Source organism: Cupressus sempervirens, chromosome 3 (genome assembly GCF_028749045.1).
Source record: "Cupressus sempervirens isolate cs-2001-9-10 chromosome 3, ASM2874904v1, whole genome shotgun sequence".
NCBI lineage: Eukaryota > Viridiplantae > Streptophyta > Pinopsida > Cupressales > Cupressaceae > Cupressus > Cupressus sempervirens.
This window is the reverse complement of record NC_143120.1, coordinates 197,380,364-197,405,833: the sequence shown is the minus strand read 5'-3', so window position 1 is coordinate 197,405,833 and position 25,470 is coordinate 197,380,364. Positions and strand designations below refer to the sequence as shown.

General features: G+C 36.5%; 1 protein-coding gene across 2 annotated transcripts in view; it reads right to left on the bottom strand.

The window, feature by feature from the left end:
- CPSF100 (cleavage and polyadenylation specificity factor 100) overlaps nucleotides 1-25,470 on the bottom strand; it is a 257,061-nt gene that overhangs the window by 21,135 nt on the left and 210,456 nt on the right. For both annotated transcript variants that reach the window (XR_016362048.1, XM_089819032.1), the window contains 3 exons: nucleotides 18,346-18,477; nucleotides 18,050-18,094; nucleotides 17,716-17,883 (listed from right to left, as the gene is read on the bottom strand). Coding sequence is in view for 1 of the 2 variants with exons in the window: in XM_089819032.1 (XP_089675158.1) it covers nucleotides 17,716-17,883; nucleotides 18,050-18,094; nucleotides 18,346-18,477 (345 nt within the window). In the remaining variant the exon portion in view is untranslated. The remainder of the gene's footprint in view (nucleotides 1-17,715; nucleotides 17,884-18,049; nucleotides 18,095-18,345; nucleotides 18,478-25,470) is intronic.

Below are 25,470 nucleotides of genomic sequence, written 5' to 3'. Positions count from 1 at the left end.
CAGAGCGGATTTCTTGCCATCCTGTGGGGTGAGAACCGAATTACATGAGTGATCAGCACTCTACTTCAACCAAGATGGACAGGTACAGCACAAAGTCTCCGAGGACACAATCTTGGACAAGTAATAGACATAGTATTCAGAGTCGGAATTGTGGAAAGGAGGACTATTCAGGCATTCAGGATGAGCTCAGAAAAATCAGACATAACATGTCTGAACTGTTGGATAAGCACCACCGTATGATTGACAGGCTGTCCAACCCAGCTAAGGTGAATAAATCAACTGGATTTCGTTTTGTCAAATCTTCTCACAAAGCGTTGACTGATACAATGAGAGATGTTACTAGGAACCTTAATGAGGAATTCGAGAAACAAGTATGCAACCGGTCAGAGGCTCCAACTCGGTCACAGGAAGAAGTGGTGAAGGATATTACGCTGATGGATAGTAACTGTCAACTTGATACTTCAATTGAGACAGTTGTATACAGGTTTTCCAAGGGTGATGTCTCAGATACTAAAGGTGGTTTGGTTCCGACAGTCAATGGTTATAGTGAAGTGAGTTCAGATGATGATAAGGATGTTGATGGTGAGATACCAGGTAGAGATGAGCAAACACTGCGTATTCATGATTTTGCTGAGAGAGAGTACCAGGCTCAGTTAGATGCTTCGTCACATGAGGATGAGAATGGCAGTACTTCACATGATTTGTCCAGCCAGCTGAAGGTAAGCAAAGATAGTATTGTGGCTTCTTTATCTCATCATGACAGGATGCGGGAGATGTTAGAAGAGCACATCCAGATGATTCAGTTACAAGGAAGACATAAGGGAGTTTAGACAAAATCTTCTTGTTGTGGCTTACATGCAATTGGTGAAGGAATGGGAACGACGAAGTTGAGCTATTTACATCTTCTATCAGATCATGACCATCTTCTAAGCCTTGCCAAAGACTATTCAGATGCCTTGAGGAGGAAGGAGGAGGAAATTGTTAAGCTTTCTTGTGAGCTTGAGGACACTCGAGCAACTTTGGCTTTACAGGACTGGGAGAGGCATGGAAATGAGCATGGCATGGAGCTGGGCTTAGTTTCATCTTACATGCCTGACATTCAGCTCCCTGCAGCAGACAGATCATATATGGTAGCTGATAATGTTACGAGTTCATCTCGCATTCACATCCAGGATACAAGGACAATGGCAGATAGGTATATGAAGTTAGTTGGTATTGGTCACATTACTCAGGTAAGGAGTTTGCTCGAGTTACCAGCTGTTCCTTGTTTACGGATATGGACTCAAGAATGTTTCAGGGGCATTTGGGGTTCAATTAACTGGAGATCTTTAACACTTAATAGTAGCAATGTTTGTTTGAGTGCTATCATGGATTTGATTAGCAGAATACACGGTGTTGTCTTTCCTAGTGCCAGCAGCTTGTCCGATGTTGGTATTGGTTTTTATACACTGGTATTGGGTCTGGTTTATATATGCAGACGACCGTTCTTGCTAGAAGGTGTTGAAGATTTTTCATATTTGGCAATGTGTACGGATGAGCCCCAGGATCATTTTGACCTTGATGACATCCAGGAGGATGAAATGGACAGTTTTGAAGACACAGCTTCTTTGACAGTTTCTTTGGGTACAGAAGAGCTTGACAGCAGTACTACAGTTTTTGACAATTTGGATATTGATATGGACCTTGGAGATGATTCGCGAGATATGGATGTTAATATTGAGGATACTCCTTTAGACAGAGCTCCAGAAGAAACTTGTAGGAGACAGTTCAGCCAGAGCCATCATGTGACTAGCCAGCTGAAAGTTAGTAAGCGAGACATTGCTATCGCTTGTGAGCATTTTGATACTGCTCGTCATTTGTTGGCCGTTACTGGTTGGGGTACTTCTATGACAGATGAGTCCAGCGGTGGTTACTTTTCTTTGGCAGAGATTCATGCCTTGCGTGAAGCTGTTCGGATTTTGAAGCAGGATTATTTACGATTGGTAGCCGACCGTGATCACTTGGTTGAGTGGGGGAGTACAGCATATGAGGCACTCTTGGATCGTGAAGAGGAGGTGAGTGAGCTTTCCCAGGAGCTCATAGCGACTACTGAGGCGTTAGAGGACACACAGCGAGATCTACAAAAGTCGCAGTTTCAGTTGAAGGAGGTGACCGTGGAGTTGGAGTATTTGCGGTCAAACCCAGCCCCAGACCCAGTTCATTTGTCAATTGAGGTAGATGACGGTAAGTACACTCCTACAGTTGCTATTGAGGAGCTTATTGTTGAGGCTGACACACATATTCAGGATTTGGTAGTAGCTGGTTCTAATGAGTTCGGGATACCGGTAGAGTCTAGTTTCCAGATTGATTCTTCTCAGATAGTTGATAGTGTGGTACAGTTGAGTATGCCACCCTTACAGGAGGACCAGTTGTGGTGTAAAGGGGAGTATGTTAATGTTTCCTCATATAATTTCAACTGCACTGAACCGTTCATGGAGTATTTGCTGGATAGTGCATGTGTTCATTTGGACTCGCATAAAGTGACAGAAGGTGTTCTCATCCAAGATACTAGTATTATTTGCAGATTGGTTGAGAAGATTATAGGGGTCCTTTCTACTATGCTACCTCACAAGGATCTCGAGGAAGGGTTTGTTGAGCAGAATGCACGGGATCCTATCCAGCCTACAGTCACTCGGAGTCAGAAATTGGAGCCATCTGTTGATTCCCAGTTCAGTGATGATGAGCCAGCAGCAGAGGTTGGAGGTTCTTATCGGCGTTATGCGGTAGGGTACGCTCATCATTTTCCTTTTGACATAGAGATAGAAGATTTTATTTCACGCAGATGTAGATTGGCTCCAGTTTCTTACCATCCATTAGGGGATAGATTGGCACCATCTTTTGAAAATAAAATTGGTAGTAGCAAGTTACTCAGCCTGCAGCATCGACACACCCGGGGCAGTTTTTCAAAGATTGGATTTGATGGCAGTGATTCAGGTACCTATGGCTATTGTCATATCTACAGTGCAGTTGGGTGCAGGTGTCATTTCGACAGGGGTTTGAGTTTTGATAGAATTGATGTTTCAGTTGGCTTGAGTTCCGCAGAATGCTTTCTTCTACCAACATTTACAGTTGGTTTACAAATGATTCCATCAGAGTTGTCAGTTGTTTGGATATTGAGTACAGTTTCTCAGCTACTGGTATTGATGATTTCTCCACGAGAGTATGATGAGGATTGGGATGATATACAGATTTACATTTGGGACCCAGGCATACTAATTGGTTTATGGTTCAGCCATTGCTTGGGGACAAGCAATCTCGGGAAGGGCGGACTGTCATGTCCCCATTTTTTGGTGACAGCTCGATTTAATTAATTTAATTAATCTGGTTGTCCAAAGTAATGAATATTTTAAGGACGACTAATTAATTATTTTAATTAAATAAATAAACATTAAAAGATAACTTTATATTTAATAAAGTGACTTGGATTATAAAAATATTTAATAAAGTCACTTAAGAGATAAGATCAAAAATGTTCTAGAAGTCTCTGGAGAAGATGGAGAGGAAAGAATAAATAGGCACCCCGGGGCTCCATTCGAATCAAGCAGTTGTTTATCTTCCTTTTGATTTCAGATTGTGATTCAATCACAGGTGCATTGTGGAACCAAGGGTTTTCGCAATTGTCAAAGTTGGCCATTGAGAACGATAACTCTCAATAGGTACGCAATTTTGAGGGTGTGAAATATCATCTGAATTATTGCAGATTGGAGGTGACGTTTCAGTCATTTCATCAGGGCGTTCATTCATGGCTTAAGGCCAAATTTGTGGAGGATCATTCTGAGGATGGATATTCGAAGATTTACGCTTTGCAAGGTTTGAAGTTTATTATTTTCATCAAGATCTATTGGCGAGAAGATTAAGGAGATTTCTTTAGCGTTTATATAGAAGGTTACAGTGAGAACAGATCGAGATTAGAGGAACGAGCTCCAATGGACATCGATTGCATTAAAATGCATAATCTCTGTAAGCAGGCCGGCTAGAGCTGGGGACATTCCCTGCACCATCATATTAGTGGTCGGGCTTATTACTGTCATGGACCCACAGCTATTCCTGGTTTTACTTTGACTCAATTTAGAGACCCGAATTGCAGCAAGAGTGGAATCGGGATCTCACAATCTTCCAGCGCTCCAGTCGGGCATTATATCCGAGTGTTACTGTACAGGGCAAATTCATTACAGCAAGATAGGAAATCGAAAGATGGCAATCGTCTTGAAAACCAAAGGAGCAGTCTGAAATATATTCATGACTTTCGATTTATGAAAACCGAAACGTGTCAGACTAAAGGAGTCAGCGGAGCCAGACATAAATAGGAGCAGATTTGCATTATGGTCTCCCGATTTTTGCTAATATCACTGCAGGAAAAAACAGAGTTATCACAAATAGTAAATAACGACTTTATTTGTCTTTGCGTCCAGCTACGAGCTTGGACCCAAGTTTGAAGGCCTGCGATCAGACTAAGAGAGGCTATGTGGGAACTTTACAGCCCCTACAATAATTATTTGATGGTCCACGCTGCCCTTAATTGGCAGACGTCTATATACAGGAGGCAGCAAACAGTAAGCTGAACACCGTCTTCAGCATCGGCACCTCAATCGGCAAGTTATATAATTCAATTGTTCATAGTTTCTTGCTGTCTAAATTAGTGTATCAAATTGGGGAAAGTTAGGAGCATGTATATTAGATCTTGTAACAGATCCAATAAGATCTTCTCTTTCTGAATTCTGTCATTAATTATTGCGTAAGGATTAGTCTTGTTTCATTGCCAAGTACTTTGATCATTTTCCAGTATAGTTACTTAATGTTACAGTGAGGATTGAACTTGTTTGCAAACTGTTTGACGAAATGTCTAACCCTTGAAGTTTTAGTATTTTGGTGTTTAAGAAGCAATAATCTTGTCGGGGTTATTTCACATTCCATGCAAGCCAAATTTTGTTTTTGAATCCCTTTAAATTGATTGACCCAAATATTTTCCTGTGTTGCCTAGTGAGGCAATTTTTACTTGCCCTAGATGGTTGGATTCAATGTGGGCAGGGATGCTGTGACCATTTTTTGTTAGCGATATTGTTTGTTGTTCCATTTCATGGTTTTCCATTATAAATTTACCTATTGCCAAAAGATGAACCAAAAGAGATAAAAGCAAAGACAGGGAAAGAGCAAAGAAAAGAGAGATGGCACACCTCGAAACTGCCTAAAATAGCAAAAAGGTGTAATAAAAAGAATCTCGGTAAAATCTTGTCACCGCAATTAGTTGTCTCTCTCCTTTGAAAGGTTGGAGTATGGGACCTCGTGTGAACTTTTGTCTCCTTCCTCAGAAAACCTCGTTGTTTTCTCAAACCCTAGTCCATTACCAAAGCCAGACCATCCACTGCTTTCCTTTAGTAAAAAGGGTGAAAAGTGGGGCCCTTGGTGCTCTTTTGAAGACACATATAAGAAAAATGCAGATTTGTAGGGAGGAATAAGGAGTAAAAGATATTACTTGTAATGTAAAATCAAATATTATACTTTAATGATTAATAAAGTGTCCTTTTGTTTATTTTTACTTAAGGCAAAGAGATGAGAATTAGAATGTTGATTCGTTCTTTATGATCAATAAAGAGATTATTGAAAAATTTTGACAAGGCTTTCTTTTGCATTGGGTACTTGCTGTGTTAAATGAACAAGGATGGTGTAAAATATACATATGTTTCTTCATCTATGGCTACTCGGACTTCCCACCTAAGAAGCTAAATTCCTTTTTCCTAACATAGAATTGCATATAAAAGTTATCTTTTGCAGAGATCAAGAGTAACTAATGATATTTTGGATTAATATTGTCTCATAGAGTTGTATGTAATAGTCTTCATTGTGATTGACTCTATTGCCCGAACGAGCAAAGGCACTAGTCATTTAAATCATTTGAATATATTTATCGGATTTTTAGTTTAAGTCAGAAATCTATATACTTCCTTCTTGCAAGCATCTAATCAATTATTGATAAACTTACATAAATATTCACTTAGTTCAAACACTCAGCATTCAACTTTATTTTGATCGAGTTTAAGGATTTTGCCAACCAAAGAACTCACAAAGTTTAAATTCGCTATATAAAAGCTTTGAACCAGGTGATTAGGTTTGGAGTGCAAGTTTACTCGCCTAGGTGTAGCAAAGCCTAAAGTACAGAGGAATTTAGATCATTACTATTCTTTGGCTAGAACTGATTGAGAAATCCTATTGGAGAAAAAGAAAAGCTCTGGGATTTCCAATCTGTGCTTTTGGGAACCGTGTGTCATCATTTTTTGACTTAATTTTATGTTTAGGACTCATGAAAGGTTGCATAGAGGGGTGTGATGTGAAATAGAGCATTAGGGGAGTCTGCATGTATATTTTGTCTGCAATTTTATACTTCAAATGACTTCCCTTTTGTCTTGTACTTATATTTTGGAAGTAAAGTGCACTCTATCTTAGCACATGGAGAGTTGTTTCATGGATTTTCCTCGTTGGATGTTAGTCCACACTTTTACATCCGGTGTGCCTTCCCTTTTGTATTTTTACTCATACTCATGAGGCACACCTTATCTAGGTCCAAGGATTGGTGCACCAAGAATAAGTCCTTGGAAATTCCCATCTTTAGTTTATCCACTGTACAAATGTTAGTGTGCCTCTAACGTTTATTTTTTCCATCTTTGATTTTCCTAGGCGCACTAGTGTAGTGCACATGGAATGGTGCACCTGGGAAAGTCCAAGGATTCTCTACTTTTATCACCTTATCCTTGTTATAAGGTTGAATGTGCATCTGTCTCGGTGCTTCTTGATTCCAAATTGAAATTCCTTATGTTCTTCACAAGTCACAATATCCATTTACTCTCCCTTATGTTAGTCTGAATAAAACTTCGTCCCATGTCATTTTGTCAATAAAAAATGTCCATTTCCAAGTTTGTCAAACTAATTACATACTTATTGTCAATACCCTAGTCGATTCCTAATGTGCTCTTCTAAGAAAAAAATGACGAAAGACTCCATCTAAATCTAATTTCTCCACGTCCCTATCAATTCAAAAGGCTTCTAGTAATTCCTTATCGTTATTTTCAATTTCATTCAAATCCTATATAGGATCCAAGTTTATGTTTGGCCTAATCTTTACATGCAAAATTTCTCTATATTTTTGAGTGGAAAGACAAAAAGAAGACCTTGAACAAAAACACTCCAAACGTAGAGTGACAAACTTGACCTAACCTAAGGGGAAGAAAATAGAATTGTGGGAGGTCCTTGTCTATGATGGGGCATTTGTGCAAGGCACAACAAGATTATATTTACAATTTTGGATTTTATGTGATTTAAAATTTTCTTTTAGTGGGTCCTTGATATTGAGAAGATATAGGACTGCAAGTATTAGAATGGTTTCTTGGGGAGTCTTATTTGTAGTAGATTAAAGAATGAGCAATGCATAGAACTCTTTCAATTTGTATTTGAAACAAATGTGTCTAGCAAGTACTCAACAGCTCTAGAAATAGAGATTGGCTGGAAGAATAGAGGAAACAATCTGGTTGATCTTGAACCTCGATGAAGAAATCTACGCCTAAGAGTGGTGAGGGATATAGCAAAGAGAATGGACCATGCATCTTTGGCTAAGGTAGTAGGAAAAAGTGGATAAGGAACCTCTAGAACCTATATATAAGTAATGCTATCGCCAATAGATTTCGTAGTGGATTAGACATTTATAAAAGAAAATGCTCCTCAATCTCAATCCCATGGACTGAATAAAGGATATAGACTCCTTTCACTTGGTCAAATATGGAAGTTCATCTCTATTCAAAGTTGATCAGAGCACCCATAACTATTCAAGGAGAATCCTCAAGCCATGAAAACACAAATAGTTAAGATTGTTGAGTCAAACAACACTCCCATTAGCAACCAACAAATATGCTTAGTGTAAAATCCTAGCTTGCGAATGATCAAATATGAAAGGGAGGAAGTCCAAGTAAGATGGATGTAAAACCAATACAAGACATCTCTGACAAATTTATTTAACACCTAATTACTTGAAGAAGGCGATCAAAGGTAGACAACCTATACTAGAAGAGAGTTGTCTTGTCCAAAGTAATATTAGAGTAGAAGCAAATGGTCCTCAAAAAACTAGCAACACTAACTTCTAAAGTAATTGATAGAGACAATCTACTCTAAGGAACAAAATGCTCACTAACAATACCCCCACAAGACAAGGGGAAATCACCTATAGATCTAGTTTTGTGTTTAAAAAAAGTGAGTCCAAAGATACAATTGAGGCTAAGGGGTTGGGCGGCAGAAATTATCTTGGTTGCTACAGCAAGGAACTATATATTTCCACTACACCAATCACCTATAGATCTAGTCTTTTGTTTTAAAAAATTGAGTTCAATGATACAATTGAGGCTAAGGGTTTGGGTGGCAGAAATTATCTTGCTAGCTACAGCAAGGAACTATATATTTCCACTAGACCAATCACCTATAGATCTAGTCTTGTGTTTTAAAAAAGTGAGTCCAAAGATACAATTGAGGCTAAGGGGTTGGGCAACCGAAATTATCTTGGTTGCTACAGGAAGGAACTATTTATTTCCACTAGACCACATGTTGAACCATAATTCCTGGAATCCTTTTATTCTAAACCCAAAAACTACAACACAACTTAGGGCCCCAAAACTTGAGACCATATAACATCACCATAGGCTTAACTATCACATCCAATAGGCACATTTTTAAAGGCATCTTATATATGCAACTTAAAGCATTGGCATCTAGGAATAAAGAGTGAGGCATATCCCTTGCAAAGATAAAAATGGGTGGCTAGAAAGAAAGAAAGAAAACAACTAAACTGAACCCCTAGATAGGAATAAGAAGTGGTGAGTACCACTTCCCTTTGTAGAAGATATTGAACTTAAAAAGAATATCCTGGGTAACACTAAAGACTGTTACCTTGTTTTTCTCATTATGCCAAAAGTACTATGAAACACAATAATGTATAAAAATTTGACTGATTAGTTTCATTTTAATGTATAATGCTCTGGAACTTACAAAGCATATAATAAACAGTAAAAAATACAATCCTTAGAATTCATGAACTTGTTGCACTTTAAAAAAGAGTTGGCTAAACAGATTGTGAATTCCAGCGAGCAGCGATCAGGTTTCAAACTCTCTCACCATTACCAAACAGCATATTGTTCCATTAGACAAGAAACATTCGGTGCATAAAGATTATCGACTATATTCAAGTCTAATCTAGCACTTAAAATTCTGAGAATCTGAATGAAGCTTATCCTGCAAAACATAAAGATAAGCCCATAATCTTATTCAATATTTTTCAAACAAGAAAACCAAATGGCAAAGAAGGACTAAACCATAGTTGGAAAACTCATTGATTCACGGTTTGCAAATACTCGGCTGGGGCAAAAGAATTGCAGATTAATCGGCGAGTGACAGTAGCCCGCATGATATAGGGCAAAAAGTCTGTTTTTATGCAATGCCAGTTGCATTTGTGCATTCTAGAGGCTTGAGGTGTGTAGAGAAGAGGGCTTGGAGGCATTCTTAAGTGATTACAAGTGATTCAAGGCAGATTTGAAAGGATTCGTAGAGGATTCTAACAAGTTTTAGAAGACAAATCTATTTCCAAGTATGTTCATTGTATCATAGTTGGAAAACATTTTATAGTTTTAAAAAATGTTATATTGTTTTTGTTGTTGTTTGTAAATGAATTCAAATCATAGTTCCAAAAATCGCCATGAAATCGCCGAAATCGCGATAAGATTCATGGCTCCCGATTTTTTTGGAATCGGAAATCGCTGGTGGCGATTTTTTCTTGTGAATTGCCTGAATCGCCAAAATTGGCGATTCATGGCAAAAATCGCCATCGTGAATCTCCAGAAATCGGCCGCGGCAGCAAGGATAGAAAGTTCAATTTTTTTAAAAAAACACATGTTTTATTTGCTTTCTAAGTTGACTTTCCTCTTTGTTATAACCCTAAAGAGCCTTCTATTTGCTTAGTATGAGTAGAAGAGAGGAAGAGTGAGAGAGAAGAAGAGAAAAGAGAATCCATAGGTTTCCAACCGGCAAGAAGGAAGAGCACCAAAGAGATCAGAAGTCCATTTGGGGAGGCCATAAATTGCATTGGGAGCATTAAGGAGTCAATATCAACACTCCTCGACTCATTTGCAAGAGGTAAGTGTTGGTTTTTTTTTTGCATGTTAGTGTAGTATGCATTTTTCGTTAAATTTTTTTAGTGTTCATTTGCAAATCTTGAATGTTTTTTATTTTTAGTTTTACTAAATTGCAAACTAGGGTTTGTTGTTTTGTAGTTTTTGTTTATTAGTTGCAAACTTTGATTTTTTACATGAATTTTTTTATTGCAGTAGCCCTTTGCTTTCATTTTCCAATTTCCACAATGGGTAAAAAAGATGAATGCTGGAAATATAATGAAGAGTTTCCTGGGAGAACCAAATATCAAACAAAATGTATATTTTGCAAAGAAAAAATAAATTCGGGAGGTATCTATAGATTGAAATACCACATTGCTGGCATACCTGGCCATGATGTCACAGTTTGCACTCAACAAACCGCTGAGGCAAAACGCTCTTGTTTAGTGGCATTAGAAAAAATTGAACAAGACAAGTTGACTAAGAAAATGCAACTTGAAGGGTTAAGAGGTATTGGCTCCCATGCTCCCACATCCGCAACCGCATCTACATCTGCAAGTGCATCTGCATCAGCTTCCGCATCCGTAGGTTGTGTTGGAGAGGGTTCTTCTAGGCCTCCTTTTCATCCTAGTGCTAGTGCTCATGTGAGTGTTAGTGGTAGTCGGTCTCATACTGAGACAGAGTCCAACACCAACCTATTGCGGCCTAGAGTGCGGAAAAGCAAAATGGATAGTTACTTTGTGCCCCGCACTACTCCTGGCTCCCAACCCATGCTTGAGGGCATGGGTTTGAACAAGGAGATTCATGATGCTGCTAGAAAAGAAATTTGCAAATTCTGGTACATTTGCAACATTCCATTTATTGCAGCCAGGTAATTGATTCTTTTTTCTTTGTTATCTTCAAAGTTAAAGTTAAAAGTAAAAGTAAAACTTTAATTATATCTACTTGTTTTATGATTTTAGTTTTTGACATCTAAATTTCTAATCAATATCATTATCTATTTGTGACAGGACTCCTTATTGGCAGAACATGATAGATGCAGTTACCATTTGTGGTCCGGGGTTTAAAGCCCCAACTGAGGCTGAGTTGAGTGGATACCTCCTGGAGGAAATGGTTGAGGATATGAGGCATGAGCTTGAGGACAACCGAAAGGAGTGGATCGAAAAGGGTTGCACCATCATGACTGATAATTGGACAGATAGGAGGGGAAGAACACTCCTCAATTTTCTTTTATCCTGTGGAGGTGATTGATCATTCTACTTTCCTACATACATAATTTTGAATCGTGATTGACTATTTCAAATTTTGATTTGTTGATTGCTAATAGTAATTATAATTCGTTGTTTTGTTACTTGTAGGATATACCATGTTCCTCAAATCCATTGATGCTTCTGCTCATGTAAAAAATGCCACATACTTATGTGAGGTTATTGAGGAAGTTATAGCAGAGGTGGGGGAACAACATGTGGTGCAAGTGGTGAAGGATAATGCAGCAAGTTATGTTGCTGCAGGTAAACTTTTAACTTTTTAAGTTTTGAAAATAAATTTATTTGAATTTTGAACTTTTTCTAATTCTAACTTAGAATTTCTAAGTTTCCTAAGTTCTAACATGTTTGAAATTTGAATTTCTAATTATCTTAAAATTGTTGTAGGCAAACTTTTGATGGAGAGGCACCCCACCATATTTTGGTCCCCTTGTGCAGCACACCGCCTTGACCTCATGTTGGAGGAAATTGGCAAACTTGAGTGGGTCAAGTCATGTGTGGAAAGGGCAAAAAACATATGTAAGTTTATTTATAATCATTCATTTGTCCTTAGCACAATGAGGAAGTACACAGTAGACAAAGAGTTAGCTCGTCCAGGGATCACGAGGTTTGCCTCGAATTTCATCACCTTGCAGTCCTTGTTGACATCAAGGGATGATTTGAGGAGCATGTTTGTTGGGCGGGAGTGGATTTCATCTTCCTATGCTACGACCACTGCAGGGATAGATGTGGTGGATTGCATATTTGATGATGATGGTTTTTGGAAACCTGCTAGAGAAATACTTCAAGGTAATTTTATTGCAATTTAACATTTAATATTTTACAGTTTACTATGCTAATTGTTTAATGATTTAGTTTTACCTTATATTATTGAATTATTCTATGTTTAAGTTTTGACTCAAATTTTTGTTTTACTTTATATGTAGGCCACTGAGCCTCTTGTATCTCTCCTACGAACTGCTGATGGGGAGAAGCCCTCTATGGGCTACATATATGAGGGCATGGATAGGGCCAAGGAGGCCATTAGAGCTCAGTATGTAGGAGTGCAGGAGAAGTATGCCCCTATTTGGGACATCATTGATAGGAGATGGCAGAATCAGCTCCACAGACCCATCCATGCAGCAGCTTACTTTTTGAATTCGGCATTTCGTTTCCGCCCTGACTTCAAGGCGGATGAGGAGGTTCTCACCGGATTATATACAGTGATCCAGAGGTTGAGTACTGATGAGGATAGCAGTGCTGCAATTATTGAGCTTGATAAGTTCAATAATAAAGAAGGGCCACTTTTCTCTAGCAGGGTAGCCATAGATGCTCGGGAAACAATACAGCCAGGTAAAAATTAAATAATATATTCAATGTTCATGAATCTAGATTCTAAACTTAAAGTTGATTATGTAATTTTAGAGTTAACTTGTAATTTGTAATTTGTAAATGAGACTAATTATTTTTATTTTCCCTTATTTCAGATAGATGGTGGCAAATGTTTGGAGCCACAACTCCAAAACTTCAAAAAATTGCCATCCATATTCTGAGTCAGCCAAGCAGGGCTTCTGGATGTGAGCGCAGTTGGTCCATGTTCGAGCACATCCACTCGAAGAGGAGAAACAGGTTGACAGTGCAGAGGTTGAATGATCTTGTCTTCGTTCATTACAACCTCCGTCTTAGGATCAGACAGATTTTGGGCACTGACTCCTCTCTGATCATTCTGGAGGAGATTGATCCAGAATTAGAGTGGCTCACAGAGGTTGTAGATCCAGTCTTCACTGAGGAAGACCGTGCGTGGATTGACCAGGTGGATATAGAGGCTGAGGCAGCTAGAGCACGTTCTTCAGGCATTGGTAGACGCACACGTGCACGCACAGACACAGGCCCTAGCGACATTCGTGAGCCCATCTTATATGCGGGAGATATGGCTCGACAGTCCTCTAGGACCTACATTAGACGCCTTGCTACTAGGCAGACTGGATACTCAGAGGCTGAGGCTGAGGCTGTAGCCGAGCTTGAGGATGATGTTGAGGATGATGATGACTATGAGCCTGAGGCTTGAGCTGGAGCCTTGTTTTTATATTTTGTTTACAGATATTGATACTGAATCATTGATAGACATATGTTTCAAACTTTCAAACTTTCATGGATCTTCATCTTAGATTCTTACATAAATTTATGATTTGATGTCTTATGGATCATCTTACATACATTCTATGATTTAAATCATTATGATCATTTGATTTCTATTTACTTCATCTAGCCTACAATTTACATTTTAGATAACATAGTTACGTATGTGATGGATTTTATGTTTCATGTTTATGTATGTTAAGTTTTAACTTCTATTTGATGATGTTATAGTGTGCTTAAGTTATATTCAATAAAGGGTGCATGAAATAAGTTTTAAATTGTTAAAATCTTTAAATTTAAAGGGTCTTTTCAAATTTGCCGATTCATCGCCGATTCATTGCCGATTCACGATTCGATTCGGCCTTGCCGATTCCGATCCGATTCCGATTCACGTTTCTTTGATTCAAATCATTTAAAAGCTTTTTAACTCTATGTTTGAATTATTTGAAAGCAATTCAGCTCTATGTTTGACAATTGTTTTTGAAGAATATGCAAAATTTTCTAAAAACAAACCGTAGTTGTTCGTTTACTTTGCTTAGTAACTAGTTCATACTCATAGATCTAAGTTTCTAACTTTGTTTATTCATTTTTTCTATAAATTTATTTGTAAAGCAGCAGTTAAGCATTAAAAAAACACGACAAATCCGCAAGAAGAGTGGACACAAACACCATGCCCATTTGAAACTATAGGCAATTGGCCTAGAAAAGCAAGAGATAAGGCATGGTGATATGCCTATGAAGCTCCAAATGATGTTGGGAAGGTTCTATGCATTCCATGTGAACAACTTATTTCTGGAGGCATAAACCGCTTCAAATACCACCTTGCAGGTATTAAGAAACATGATTCAAATCCTTGTCTCAAAGTAACTGAAGAAGAAAAAAGATTCATCAATGCCCTACTTGCAACTGCTGAAGAGAAAAGATTGAATAGGAAGAGAGTGAAATTAGCTATGAGGGCAGCCATAGTTGAATCTCAAGGAGCTCCTTTCGATATGCAAAAAGAGGAAGCACTTGAGAACATACCAAGATCTCTCCGTGGTCCATGAATCTGCAAACAAAATGCCTCTTTTGTCGGTTCCACTCCTACATTTCCTAGTTCTTCATCACCATCCACATCAAGGATAGGGAATTATTTTGTGTCCAGGAACACAGCTAGATCACAGCTGTCATTAGAGAGCACTAGATGGAACAAGATGCATGAGCAAACTGATATTGCAGCTACTGATTTTTGCTTTTTCAACAATATCTCGGCTGATAGTCCCTATTGGTTGAATTTAGTGAATGCAATTTCAATATTAGGCAAAGGGTACAAGCCACCTTCTCACAAGGATTTGAGTGGAAGGTTAATATTTTACTATTTAGTAATTATAAATAATTGTGATTCACTTCAATTCACTATTATATTTTAGATCTTAATTGTTATTTCCTATTTTTTACTAACACTTTATTACACCTAAATTTTGTAGGTTTTGACCATGTGGTTGATAGGGCAAGAGTATTAATAGAAGACCAAAAGAAAGAGTGGACGAAATATGGCTGCACCATTTTATCTAATGGGTGGACAGATGGAAGAAGTAGAACCATTATTAATTTCTTGGTTGCTTGCAAAGATGATGTGGTGTTTTGAAAATCTGTTGATGCCTCCAAATGCACACACATTGGCTTTAATGTTGAAGAATGTTGTCAAATAGGTGGGAGCAGAGAATGTGGTACAAATCATCACAAATAATGCAGCACCATATGTGGCAGCAGATAAATTTAATTTTTTATGTTCAATATAAATCATGAATGTAATGGTATGGTGTTATTCGATTTAGATTTGATGTAAATATAGAAAGTTTGTAACTAATTATTGATTTTTTACTAATCTTTTAGGTATAATCCTCCAAAAGAAGCATCCCACACTTTTTTGGTCACCTTGTACAACACATGTCCTTGACCTTCTTTTGGAGGACAGGAAAATTTGATTGGGTGAGTCCAGTTGTGGAAGATGCTAGGCAAGTCACCAAATATATCTATAATCACCCATGAGTTCTCAGTTTGATGAGAAAGACCACTAAAGGCAAATATTTGGTGAGACCCACTATGATAAGGTTTGCAACAGTGTTTTTGACATTGCAAAGTATTCTCGACCACATATTGGCTCTAAAACAAATGTTTGTGTGTGTTGATTGAGTTGCTTCACCTTACTCAAAGAAGCCTGAAGGAAAGGCTGTGGCACAGATAGTCTTTGATGATAGTTTTTTTGTGAAGGCTACAGAGATTGTGGAGGTAACTTCAAGAATCAAAACATTATAGTTTTAGTTGATTCAAGTTTAATTATTAATTCATAACTTACTATGTTATTAACGAATTTGTATTTTTCAAATTTCAAAGTAGATGTCTACGCCCCTGGTTAGAGTCTTGTGCATATGTGATGGGCAACAATCCTCAATGGGAGGTCGTTATGAGGCCATGGACAAGGCCAAAGAGGCTGTTAGAAACTACTATCATGCAAACAAACTCATATTTGACCCCATTTGGAAAATAATTGATTGGAGGTGGAACAATATGATCCACCAACCCATTCATGTAGTAAGTTACTTCCTCAACCCCAAATTCAAGTACTATGATTGTCCTTGAGATTTTACTAAGACTTCACTTTACTTTTTAAGGTTGTGTAGTAAGACTTGATAGCAATTTCTATTTTTTTAGGGCTGATGATTCCTACTCAGATCCTAACAGAGAGATCATGAAAGGCCTCTCTAAATGCATTGAGACAATGATATCCAATGAAGTAGAGAGAGACCTTGTTGTGACCAAACAACAAGTCTATGTGTAATCGAAGGGTAATTTGTTCTCTTCTATGCTAGCAAAGAGAGCAAGAGCTACTCAAGCACCAGGTAAAGCGTCACACTTTAAAACTTTTGCAAATTGATAAGTTGTGTTTTCCGATTATCGTTTTTCATTGTTTTATAACTTATTATATTTTGTTTTGCAGATGGTTGGTGGGCAAGTTGGGGTGGCAATACCCCCAATTTAAAGAATTTTGCTCTCACAGTCCTATGCCAACCTTGTAGTGCATCCCATTGTGAACGCAATTGGAGCTTATTTGAGTCCATCCACACAAAGAAAAGAAACAAAATGACTCAAAGGCAGCTTAATGGCCTTGTTTATGTGCACTAGAATCTTAAGTTGCGCATAAAAAGGGCACAGAGTTCAACACTACCTGGTCCACTTGATCTAGAAGAGATAGATCCTTATTCTGATTGGACGACACAAGAGCCAGGTCCATCATTTTTAGTGGTTGAGATCAATGATTTGGAGAGGTAGGCCATGGAAGGGGACGCTAGAACAGTTTTCATTTCACAATGGATGACATTGAGGATGAGAAAGATGATGATTCAAACTCAGAGGAGGAAGGATTACCAGTGCCACATATAGGACGAGATACATCCTCTTCCACGATGCCAAGGTAGTCAGTAGGGATGTCAAGCAACGAGGCACAGCCACAGACTTCACAGTCACGTAGCTCACCCCAATCCCAGTACAAAGCATTTCTTCGAGGACTAGAACCCCCTCGCTTTACTGCTAGTGCAACTGGAAAGAGGAAGATGTGATTGTATTGATGTATTTAATATTTACTTCTAGTTTGACAGATTGAAACTATTTACTATTTTGCTTCCTGCCATTAGCATTCCGCATGAGAATCCAATGTTGTACCAACTATGCATTTATATATATCTAAACTCTGCTTGTTTCTTTTGTGTTCTCTTTAATTAACTTATTAGATGCATCTTCTCATTAAATTTTGAAAAAAAAAATGTATTTTTAATTCAATTTCAGCGGTTTTTTAGGTTCCCAAGTTTTTCCCGATTAAACTTTCGGGGGGCATAGTGAGTTGTTACTAAGTCCGGGTTTTCCAATTGTGGACTAAACTACTTGCTTGTGAATGTGACCAGAAAAAGTACTTTCAAATCAGCATCTAGAAGCATTCAAAGAAGCTGACCTTAATATAATTAAAGTTGCAATCATTTAAATCTCAAATCAAAGGAGCTCATTAACATTCTAATTTTATTTTTTTTAAATCACAAAGCATTAAATATTTCAATTTAGTTGTTTATATTTCCTCCACGTTTATAAGAAAACAATGCAAGAAATGAGAAGAATTATACCTGGAGACCTTTACTTGCAAGCAGTTGCTTAAAATCTGCTAATCGTAAATCCCCTACAAGAACAGCTTTATGTGGTGGTGGGTCTGTCGACAGTGGAATTAGAGGAAGCATTTCCTCCTCTTTGTTTCCAACTTCCCCATCAATCCATGCTAATTCGTAGTCACCAAGCTGCACATATATTTTTTAGGAATATGGAGTTAAATATGAAAATAGGGCCATGTTCTAAAAGACAACCTACTACTATCAGTCAATCATTATGTTATGATTATGATAACACAGTCATACATCTGGTGGACAAAAGGTGCACATAATGCTTCAAAAGATGAAACTATACCTTTTTAAAAAGCACATTACTCATGAGTCTCTCTGAAAGTCGCACCTGAAATTTAAACAAGACTAAATTTATTAAAATGCAACATGATATGTTAATATTAACTTTGATCATGGGATAAATGTTCTTCAATAACCTCAAAGGTCTACTTCTACACCAAGGGATGCTTGAACAAGTGGTTGCACAGATAGAACATCTTCAATAATGTATTCATGCCTCCTTTTCCAACTGAATCATAAGTATATCCCAGGGTTACAGGGATGATTCATTACCATACAATAAATAGAAATTAGATTCACCTTGTAAGCAGACAAATCTGACGTTACATCAACCCTGTCTTCAATCTGAGGAGCATAAACATGGGATGTGACATGCTTCAAGCAGTGCTGCTTTAAATGCTCTGTTGCTTCAGCAGATCCATGAACCAAAACCTTCACCCATCATAAACAGGAGCATTATCATGTATGTCATGATTAAATTTTAGAATCAGATAAAAAAAATTGTAACTATAAAATGCTTTATCAATCTACATTGGCCATTAGACAATGTATTCCAAGCATTAACATGCTAGTGACAGAGAAATTGATTATAATTAATTCAAATGTAATTCTGAGACTTAATAAAATAGTGTTGCCAGTTAAAAGTTTATAAGAATTGGATATTAAAAACAGCCAAAGATGCACCAACATATATTCCCACTAATTAACGAGCCAAGAAGACAAATGGGTTCTGAGCCTCTGAAGCAAACAAATAATCAAATTGCAGAAAGTAAATGCTAATAAATCGATGATAACATCAGGAACAGTTCACTGAAAAGGGTGCCAAAAGGAATAATCAGGAGAACACTGATAGGAGGGCCAAGAGAGAGAAATACCTGATTTAATAAAGAGCGCTGGACATTATCCTTATTGAAAACCAATTAGGTAAATGTAATGTTCCCATTATTAGGGTAAGTTTGGGACATGTAATACCTGCAAAATAAATGTTATAACTTTAAAAATAATAAATCTAACTACACTATTCTAGCCTCTATCTTAAACCCCAATCTTAAAGACATCTCCAGATCGGGTTTCCTAATCCTTAGGGCCCGTTTGGTAGTTGGAATTAAAATGGAATTGGCATTTGGAATTCTTAAAAAATTCTAATCCATTGTTTGGTTCCACACAATTGGAATTGGAATTGGGAAAAAGTAGAATCCGGTATCCCCATTTGAGACCCAAAACAAGAATTCCAAATTCCTTCAAAATACTTGTTATTTGGAATTCCCGTTTTAATTCCCATTTTAAATCCCATTTTTTGAAAATGAAGATTTCAACTAAAGTAAAATTTAATCAGGTTTGACATCTGGATGCCCATTTGAGGGAAACTACTTTTACACAATTTTTTAAAATTTAATTTTTTAAATGCGGGAAAAAAATTTCGCTATTACTTGCTCATATGTTTGCCAGTTGCTCACATGATCACTACCTTCATATATATCCTCGATACCTGTTGCTGTTTGTATTTTTTTTGACTAGCTGTTACCAACAAAGACACCCGATACATATTTGCATTTTATTTGTCTTAATGTTTCTAATGTTTCTTAATCCCCGTTTGCTAAATGTGCCGGTGCTTATGTTTCATCAGGCTTTGACAACAAGCTGACGTGGTCTATAAAGACATGGATTTCTGCCACGACTTTCAACATTTTACCCATCTATTTCAACACCTAACTCCATCGTGGCTTGGTTTTTTATTAACATGCTTGGCAATCACAGTTTCTATTGTGTTATTCCTTCACCGTTTTGCTGCTCCTGAATATTTTATCATTGTTGGCTGACAATGATTTGTAATCAATATATGTATATCGCTGCTCAGCTGGAGTGAATCAAAACTTTTAATAATATCGGGCCTTCACCAACTAGTATTGTTATTGTGTATGCTCATTTAGTGTTTAACTCATACGGTTATTTTGGCTAGTATTCCAATTCCACAATGTGCAACCAAACAGAGGAAATTTGTATTCTCACAATGAATTTTTGGTCAACCAAACAGTCCCAAATTGAATTCCCTAATCATAATCTGGATTCCAAATTCTAGAATCCCAAAGCGAGCATTTCGAATGCCAATACTTAATTTGTATTCCACCAACCAAATGGGCCCTTTATTCCACCATCTTCCCTGAAGTGCAACCTTTAAGATTCTTCTTGGATAGGATATCCTCTATCCAAGGCCAATCACATATGCATATGTTGACATCATTAGAATATTCTGCAACATGGAGATTATGATCGTAAATTGCCGATTTGGATTCTAGTATGGATGTAGGATCAAAATTTGGGTTCAAATTCATCTTAATTTTTTTGGGCTGGGTTCGGATTCGTTTTGGATTCATCCATACAAAAAAATATGTTTTTTCAAAATATGTATGTGCGTGTATATAAATGCAACAAAAATTAAATCCATACTTGAATCTGCTAATAGAAAAGGAACATAGCAAAATACACCATCAAATCTATGTTTTAGTTCAATAGGACATTAATTGCATCATTTAGCCATAAACAACTTGATACACTTGCTTAGTCACATGCATGGAAAATACTTCCGTATGAAGGAGATAGTTTGAGAATGAAATTAATTGTCAAAAGATAAGTGCAGTTATCTGAATTTTAAGTTTGTATTGGTTGGAGCATTTCTAACCAGGCTATATCAAAAGTTGAGATTGAAGTCCCAAATTCAAAGATAGCATGTCTTTTTAAAGACATTCCTCTATATCATTAATTTAGATGTCACCTATTGTCAATTTGGATTTCCTTTATAACCAAGTTCTCATTTTCATAAACAAATGCATAAATGACATATAAACATGTTTTTTTGGTCATTTTAGTGGTCACAATAGGGTTGGGATAACAAAAAAACACTCTGAAAAAGCCTAAAAAAAATGGTCCAAGACCAAATTGAGCCTAGATCGAGATAGCAAATTCTTCAAAATTCACTGCAAATTCTACCCGAGTTCCTCTAACAAAATTTGCAGCAAATTCGTAGCTTTGCAAGAGAATTTGGGGAGAATTTGACAAGGACCACACTTTGTACAGAATTGAACCAGAGTTTGAGGGTTGCTGGAAAGAATATGGTAACTTAGAGATTATCTATTAATCCTAGTCATGGTGGTCAGATGGAGACCTTAACACCTCACACACGCCATGACAAAGATTCTCTTAATCTCCATGGTGTTGGTCCGACAAACTAACACAATATTATGCTTTTCTCGTCTAGCCATTCATACAAGGTTACTCATCTCTCGCATTGGCATGATAACCATTTATACGAGAATCTCACTTCTTGCACTGGTACTATGAGGATTATTCACAATACAAAAATTTAATTATTCATCTAATTCAGATCATAACATTCCTTTCTATAAACAAACATCTTGTATATACACTTTCAATTCATTTATTTTCTAATATAATAATAAGGCTAGATTGTTTATTTAGATAACAAAATAACAATAAGCTAATTTCCATATTCTCTATTTAATATAATGATGAACCTGAATTAGTATTCTATAATTGCATTGCTTTACATATATTAATATCTATTAACATTCAACTTACCTTACACACTTGGTGGGTCCTTAGTAACCCTTGATTGACATTTGGTTAGCGGTACTATTTGCATCGATTTCCATGGGAGGCTTTCCTCCTTCAACTGCCCACTTTTCATTGTCTGACACTTTATGTTTTTTTCCTTTGCCCTTTGATTGGTCCATCATATTGAGTGGTTCTTCTTATCCAATGCTTATACTCTTGTGTTGCTTGTTTTAGTACTCAAGTAATTCATCCATGTCATACTTGTTACGTGCCTAGGAGAAGGGTCTACGTCGGGTGTGTGGGATTAGCTGCTGACTTGGACACTATTATCCCCATGTTTGCTGCTCGGTATTCATATATATCTCCGTCAATATATGGTAAGTGTCATTTTAATTACATATGAACCTTTATAATGTCTCCATCTTTACTGCATATCCCATTCAATGGTCCCTATCATAGCTCCACGACATGCAATTTCTCCAATCATGTGTATTATTATCTTTGTTATATAAAGTGTTTAAATATTTTATTATATATTTTTCTGCCATATTATATATTTTCCCATGACATATCACTACCTTATATCTCCGTTATAAATATATATGTTACTTTTATTTCTTCGATCCTCCATTCTTATGTTGTGTTCTTCAATGTGTTTTTTTTTTAAATCATGTCCTTCCCATTGTTATATGTTGATGTGACCTGTGGGGATAGGTCATGTCCCTAGATCTGGCCTTTATGAGCGACAATCATATATTTAGCTAATTTTTTGTAACATTCCTATTTTATATAGTCTTTATTGATATTATTTGATAAGATGTATTTTAATAATATAATTATTTATCTAATAAACCTTTTAATTTGTCTTTATATATTTAATGTATATTTATTCTACTGATTTAATAATTAGTGAGTTATTATATACATATACTTTCAGTCAATTACATATCGAAATATCAATATTGCTTGTTACTAGAGGGGATATTACAGAAAAGGGAATAAGACTCAAAATAAAAACCAGAACAATCCCAGTAAGAGGCATGCTTAGTAATTTCTCCAGCCTAAGAGACCAGCCGAACAGAATTGACAGAACTACATAAAATAAAAAATTAAAAGTTGTGCTTTAAAACAATTAATATTAAATATATTTTTATAAGAAACAAAAATTGTGCTGATAGATCCTACGCAAAATAATTCATTGATCGATGTGTCGAGCCACACATTGTGAATTTTTTTGCATGCAGCTTTTCAAAATACTGTTATTAACAGTATGGATTGGCTATACATTGTTGAAGTCTAGTAGCTAAAAATCACACTTGAGAATTCAAAACATGTCCTCGGAATAGTGGATTGAGCTCATATTATCTAAGATTTGTTTTCCTATAGATAACAAAAATTTCTCCTTGCAATAATGTGAAGATTAAGTACCACTATGCTATTAGAATAATATAATATTTCTTTCATGGTCAGCTTTATTAGTCTTTAGTTTATTCAGTAGTTTCCATTTCCGTCATCAGTTCACGATTGTTTCTTTTAGAAACATCATCCTTGTAAATCTATATAAGAAGTTTGCATCTCCTCTGTTTAATACAACCACAGATACACCGATTTACCATCACATGGTATTAAAGCATGTTGATGGGATTTCATAAAATTTGGTAAATTTTTTAAGAAAAATTCGAGCCTCTTCTAATTGGGTTTTTTCTAGAAATTTGTTTTTCGATTTTTAGAATCAAAAAATTGCTGGAGGTATTTTATGAAACTTTTGTGTTGCGTATTCAAGGATTTTCACTGAAAATCGCAAGCTTGGTTAAGGGTTTTGATCCCCTGATTTCTTGGTTGCAGCAAAAGTCTTGACTTTTTAGGGTTGCGTGTTTATTTCAAGTACTTGCATGTTGCTTACATGTTCTAGTTTACCATGCGAAGTTGCGTGTTTTGCTGACCTAAAAAAAAAGATAATGGGGTTTTATAAATTTTTCTCTCAAAACACTTTCTTATGAGTTTCTATAATTTTTCCCTTAAAATTTTCTGATTTTGTAATTTTGAAAGTTGCATGGGATTCCTTTATAGGTTTATAAAAATTATCTAGTGGGTTTACTTGTTGGGCTTTACAATTTTTCCTCATAAACTAAGTTTTGTATTCTATTATCCATGTCTTGGATTCTACTTGGTTTTGATTGATTTTTCATCTCAAAAAACATGCTGAGTTTTGATCAAATTTTACCTCAAAATTTGTGTTGCACTTTTGTTGATTTTTCAGCTTTAAAATCATGACTTTTAGTAGTTTGTTTTGGAACATCATGCTCACCTGCAAAGTTTAGAGGGTTTGATGATTTTCCCTCAAAATCATGCTAGTTGTTCTTCGTGTTTGTCTTTATCTCCAAGGAGGACCAGCTTCATTATCCAATGTTAGGTTCGATGTTTTGTGATGATTTCTGATCATATGTCTTGTTGATTCTGGGAGGGTTAGTGGCAGACTTATCTTAGTGGCAGATACAGTGTTAGGCTCATCTCTTGTTGCCAAGCATTCTGAAGAAGGAGACACCTTTCTTTGTTCATTTCTCAACGGAGTTTGGCTTCTTGGTCATTTACATTTTGCAGATTTAGGGAGAGTCTCAGCAGCAGCAAAAGGTTTTGTAGAATTTGTGACCAAAAGACAGCAGTTAGACAATGACCATTAAGGGAGGGTATTAGAATATTAGAATGTTTCTTTAATGGTCATCTTGGCCTTTAGTTTATTATGTAGTTTCTATTTCCATCATTAGTTCATGGTTATTTCTTTTAGAAACGGCATCCTTGTAAATCCATATAAGGAGATTTCATCTCCTCTGTTTAATACAACTACAACAACATCAATCACCATAACACGAGCAAGATGGCAAGTCAATTCTGGCCCTTGGACATATTTCCATTTGAATGGTGTACCATTAGTTTATTTGTGTGTAAAACAACCACACAATGAAACAACCGAACCTAAAAAGCCATACAATTAAGTATTTTGTTTTTATATAACAAGAGTATTAACATGCCTGCAATGTTGAGTTTAATGATATCAAGAAATCAACCAAGACTAATTGCAGTACTGATAGCCATGAGACTGCCTAAGACCTGATTATATGGTAAACAATGTTATTTCTAAATAATCAAGAAACCGAATACATAGCAAACTAAAGAGCGCAAGAATAATAAGAATAAACGAGTCAAAGCTATGTGACACATATAACCAATACAAATGACAAGGGAAGGGAACCACTAAGAAGTGTAATTACCAAATATGAATGCAGCTCAATACGCAGATATATAAATGTAATATCCCACATTTCATTAATACTGAATTGTGATCTTCTGGCCAGTTTCTAAGTTTTCCCAAATCCATCTTGGATCACTTATGGCTAGTCATCAAAGGCCTTGCTTTACAGAGATGACAGTTGTCCTTAGTGAATCTGTAATGCCCCTTGGAAACTTTTAACGCTGATTTTCCAAAATGTCTGACATCTTCATTATTTCCTTGATTTTGATGTGATATTGAGGTTGACTTAGCAGTAATGATCTATTAATATGGAAGCATATAGAGGTTCTTGAGTTTTGATGACTATAAGGATTTAACTGCTTTTCCTGAGTAGAGACCTTATACAAATGATTGATGTTGTCCCTAATAACGGATCTCTATATTCATCTATAGCCTTGTAAATGGGTAGATAAATACCATGCTTCAATTGGCTGCTCTATGGTTCTTTTGAGCACTCCTTAATCTGAACTGAATTTGAAAACCAAACCCCTTCTAAATTGCATTCTCAAAGTCCCAAATCTTTTCCTTATACCCCTCAAATAATGTGAGAAATTGGATCTGTT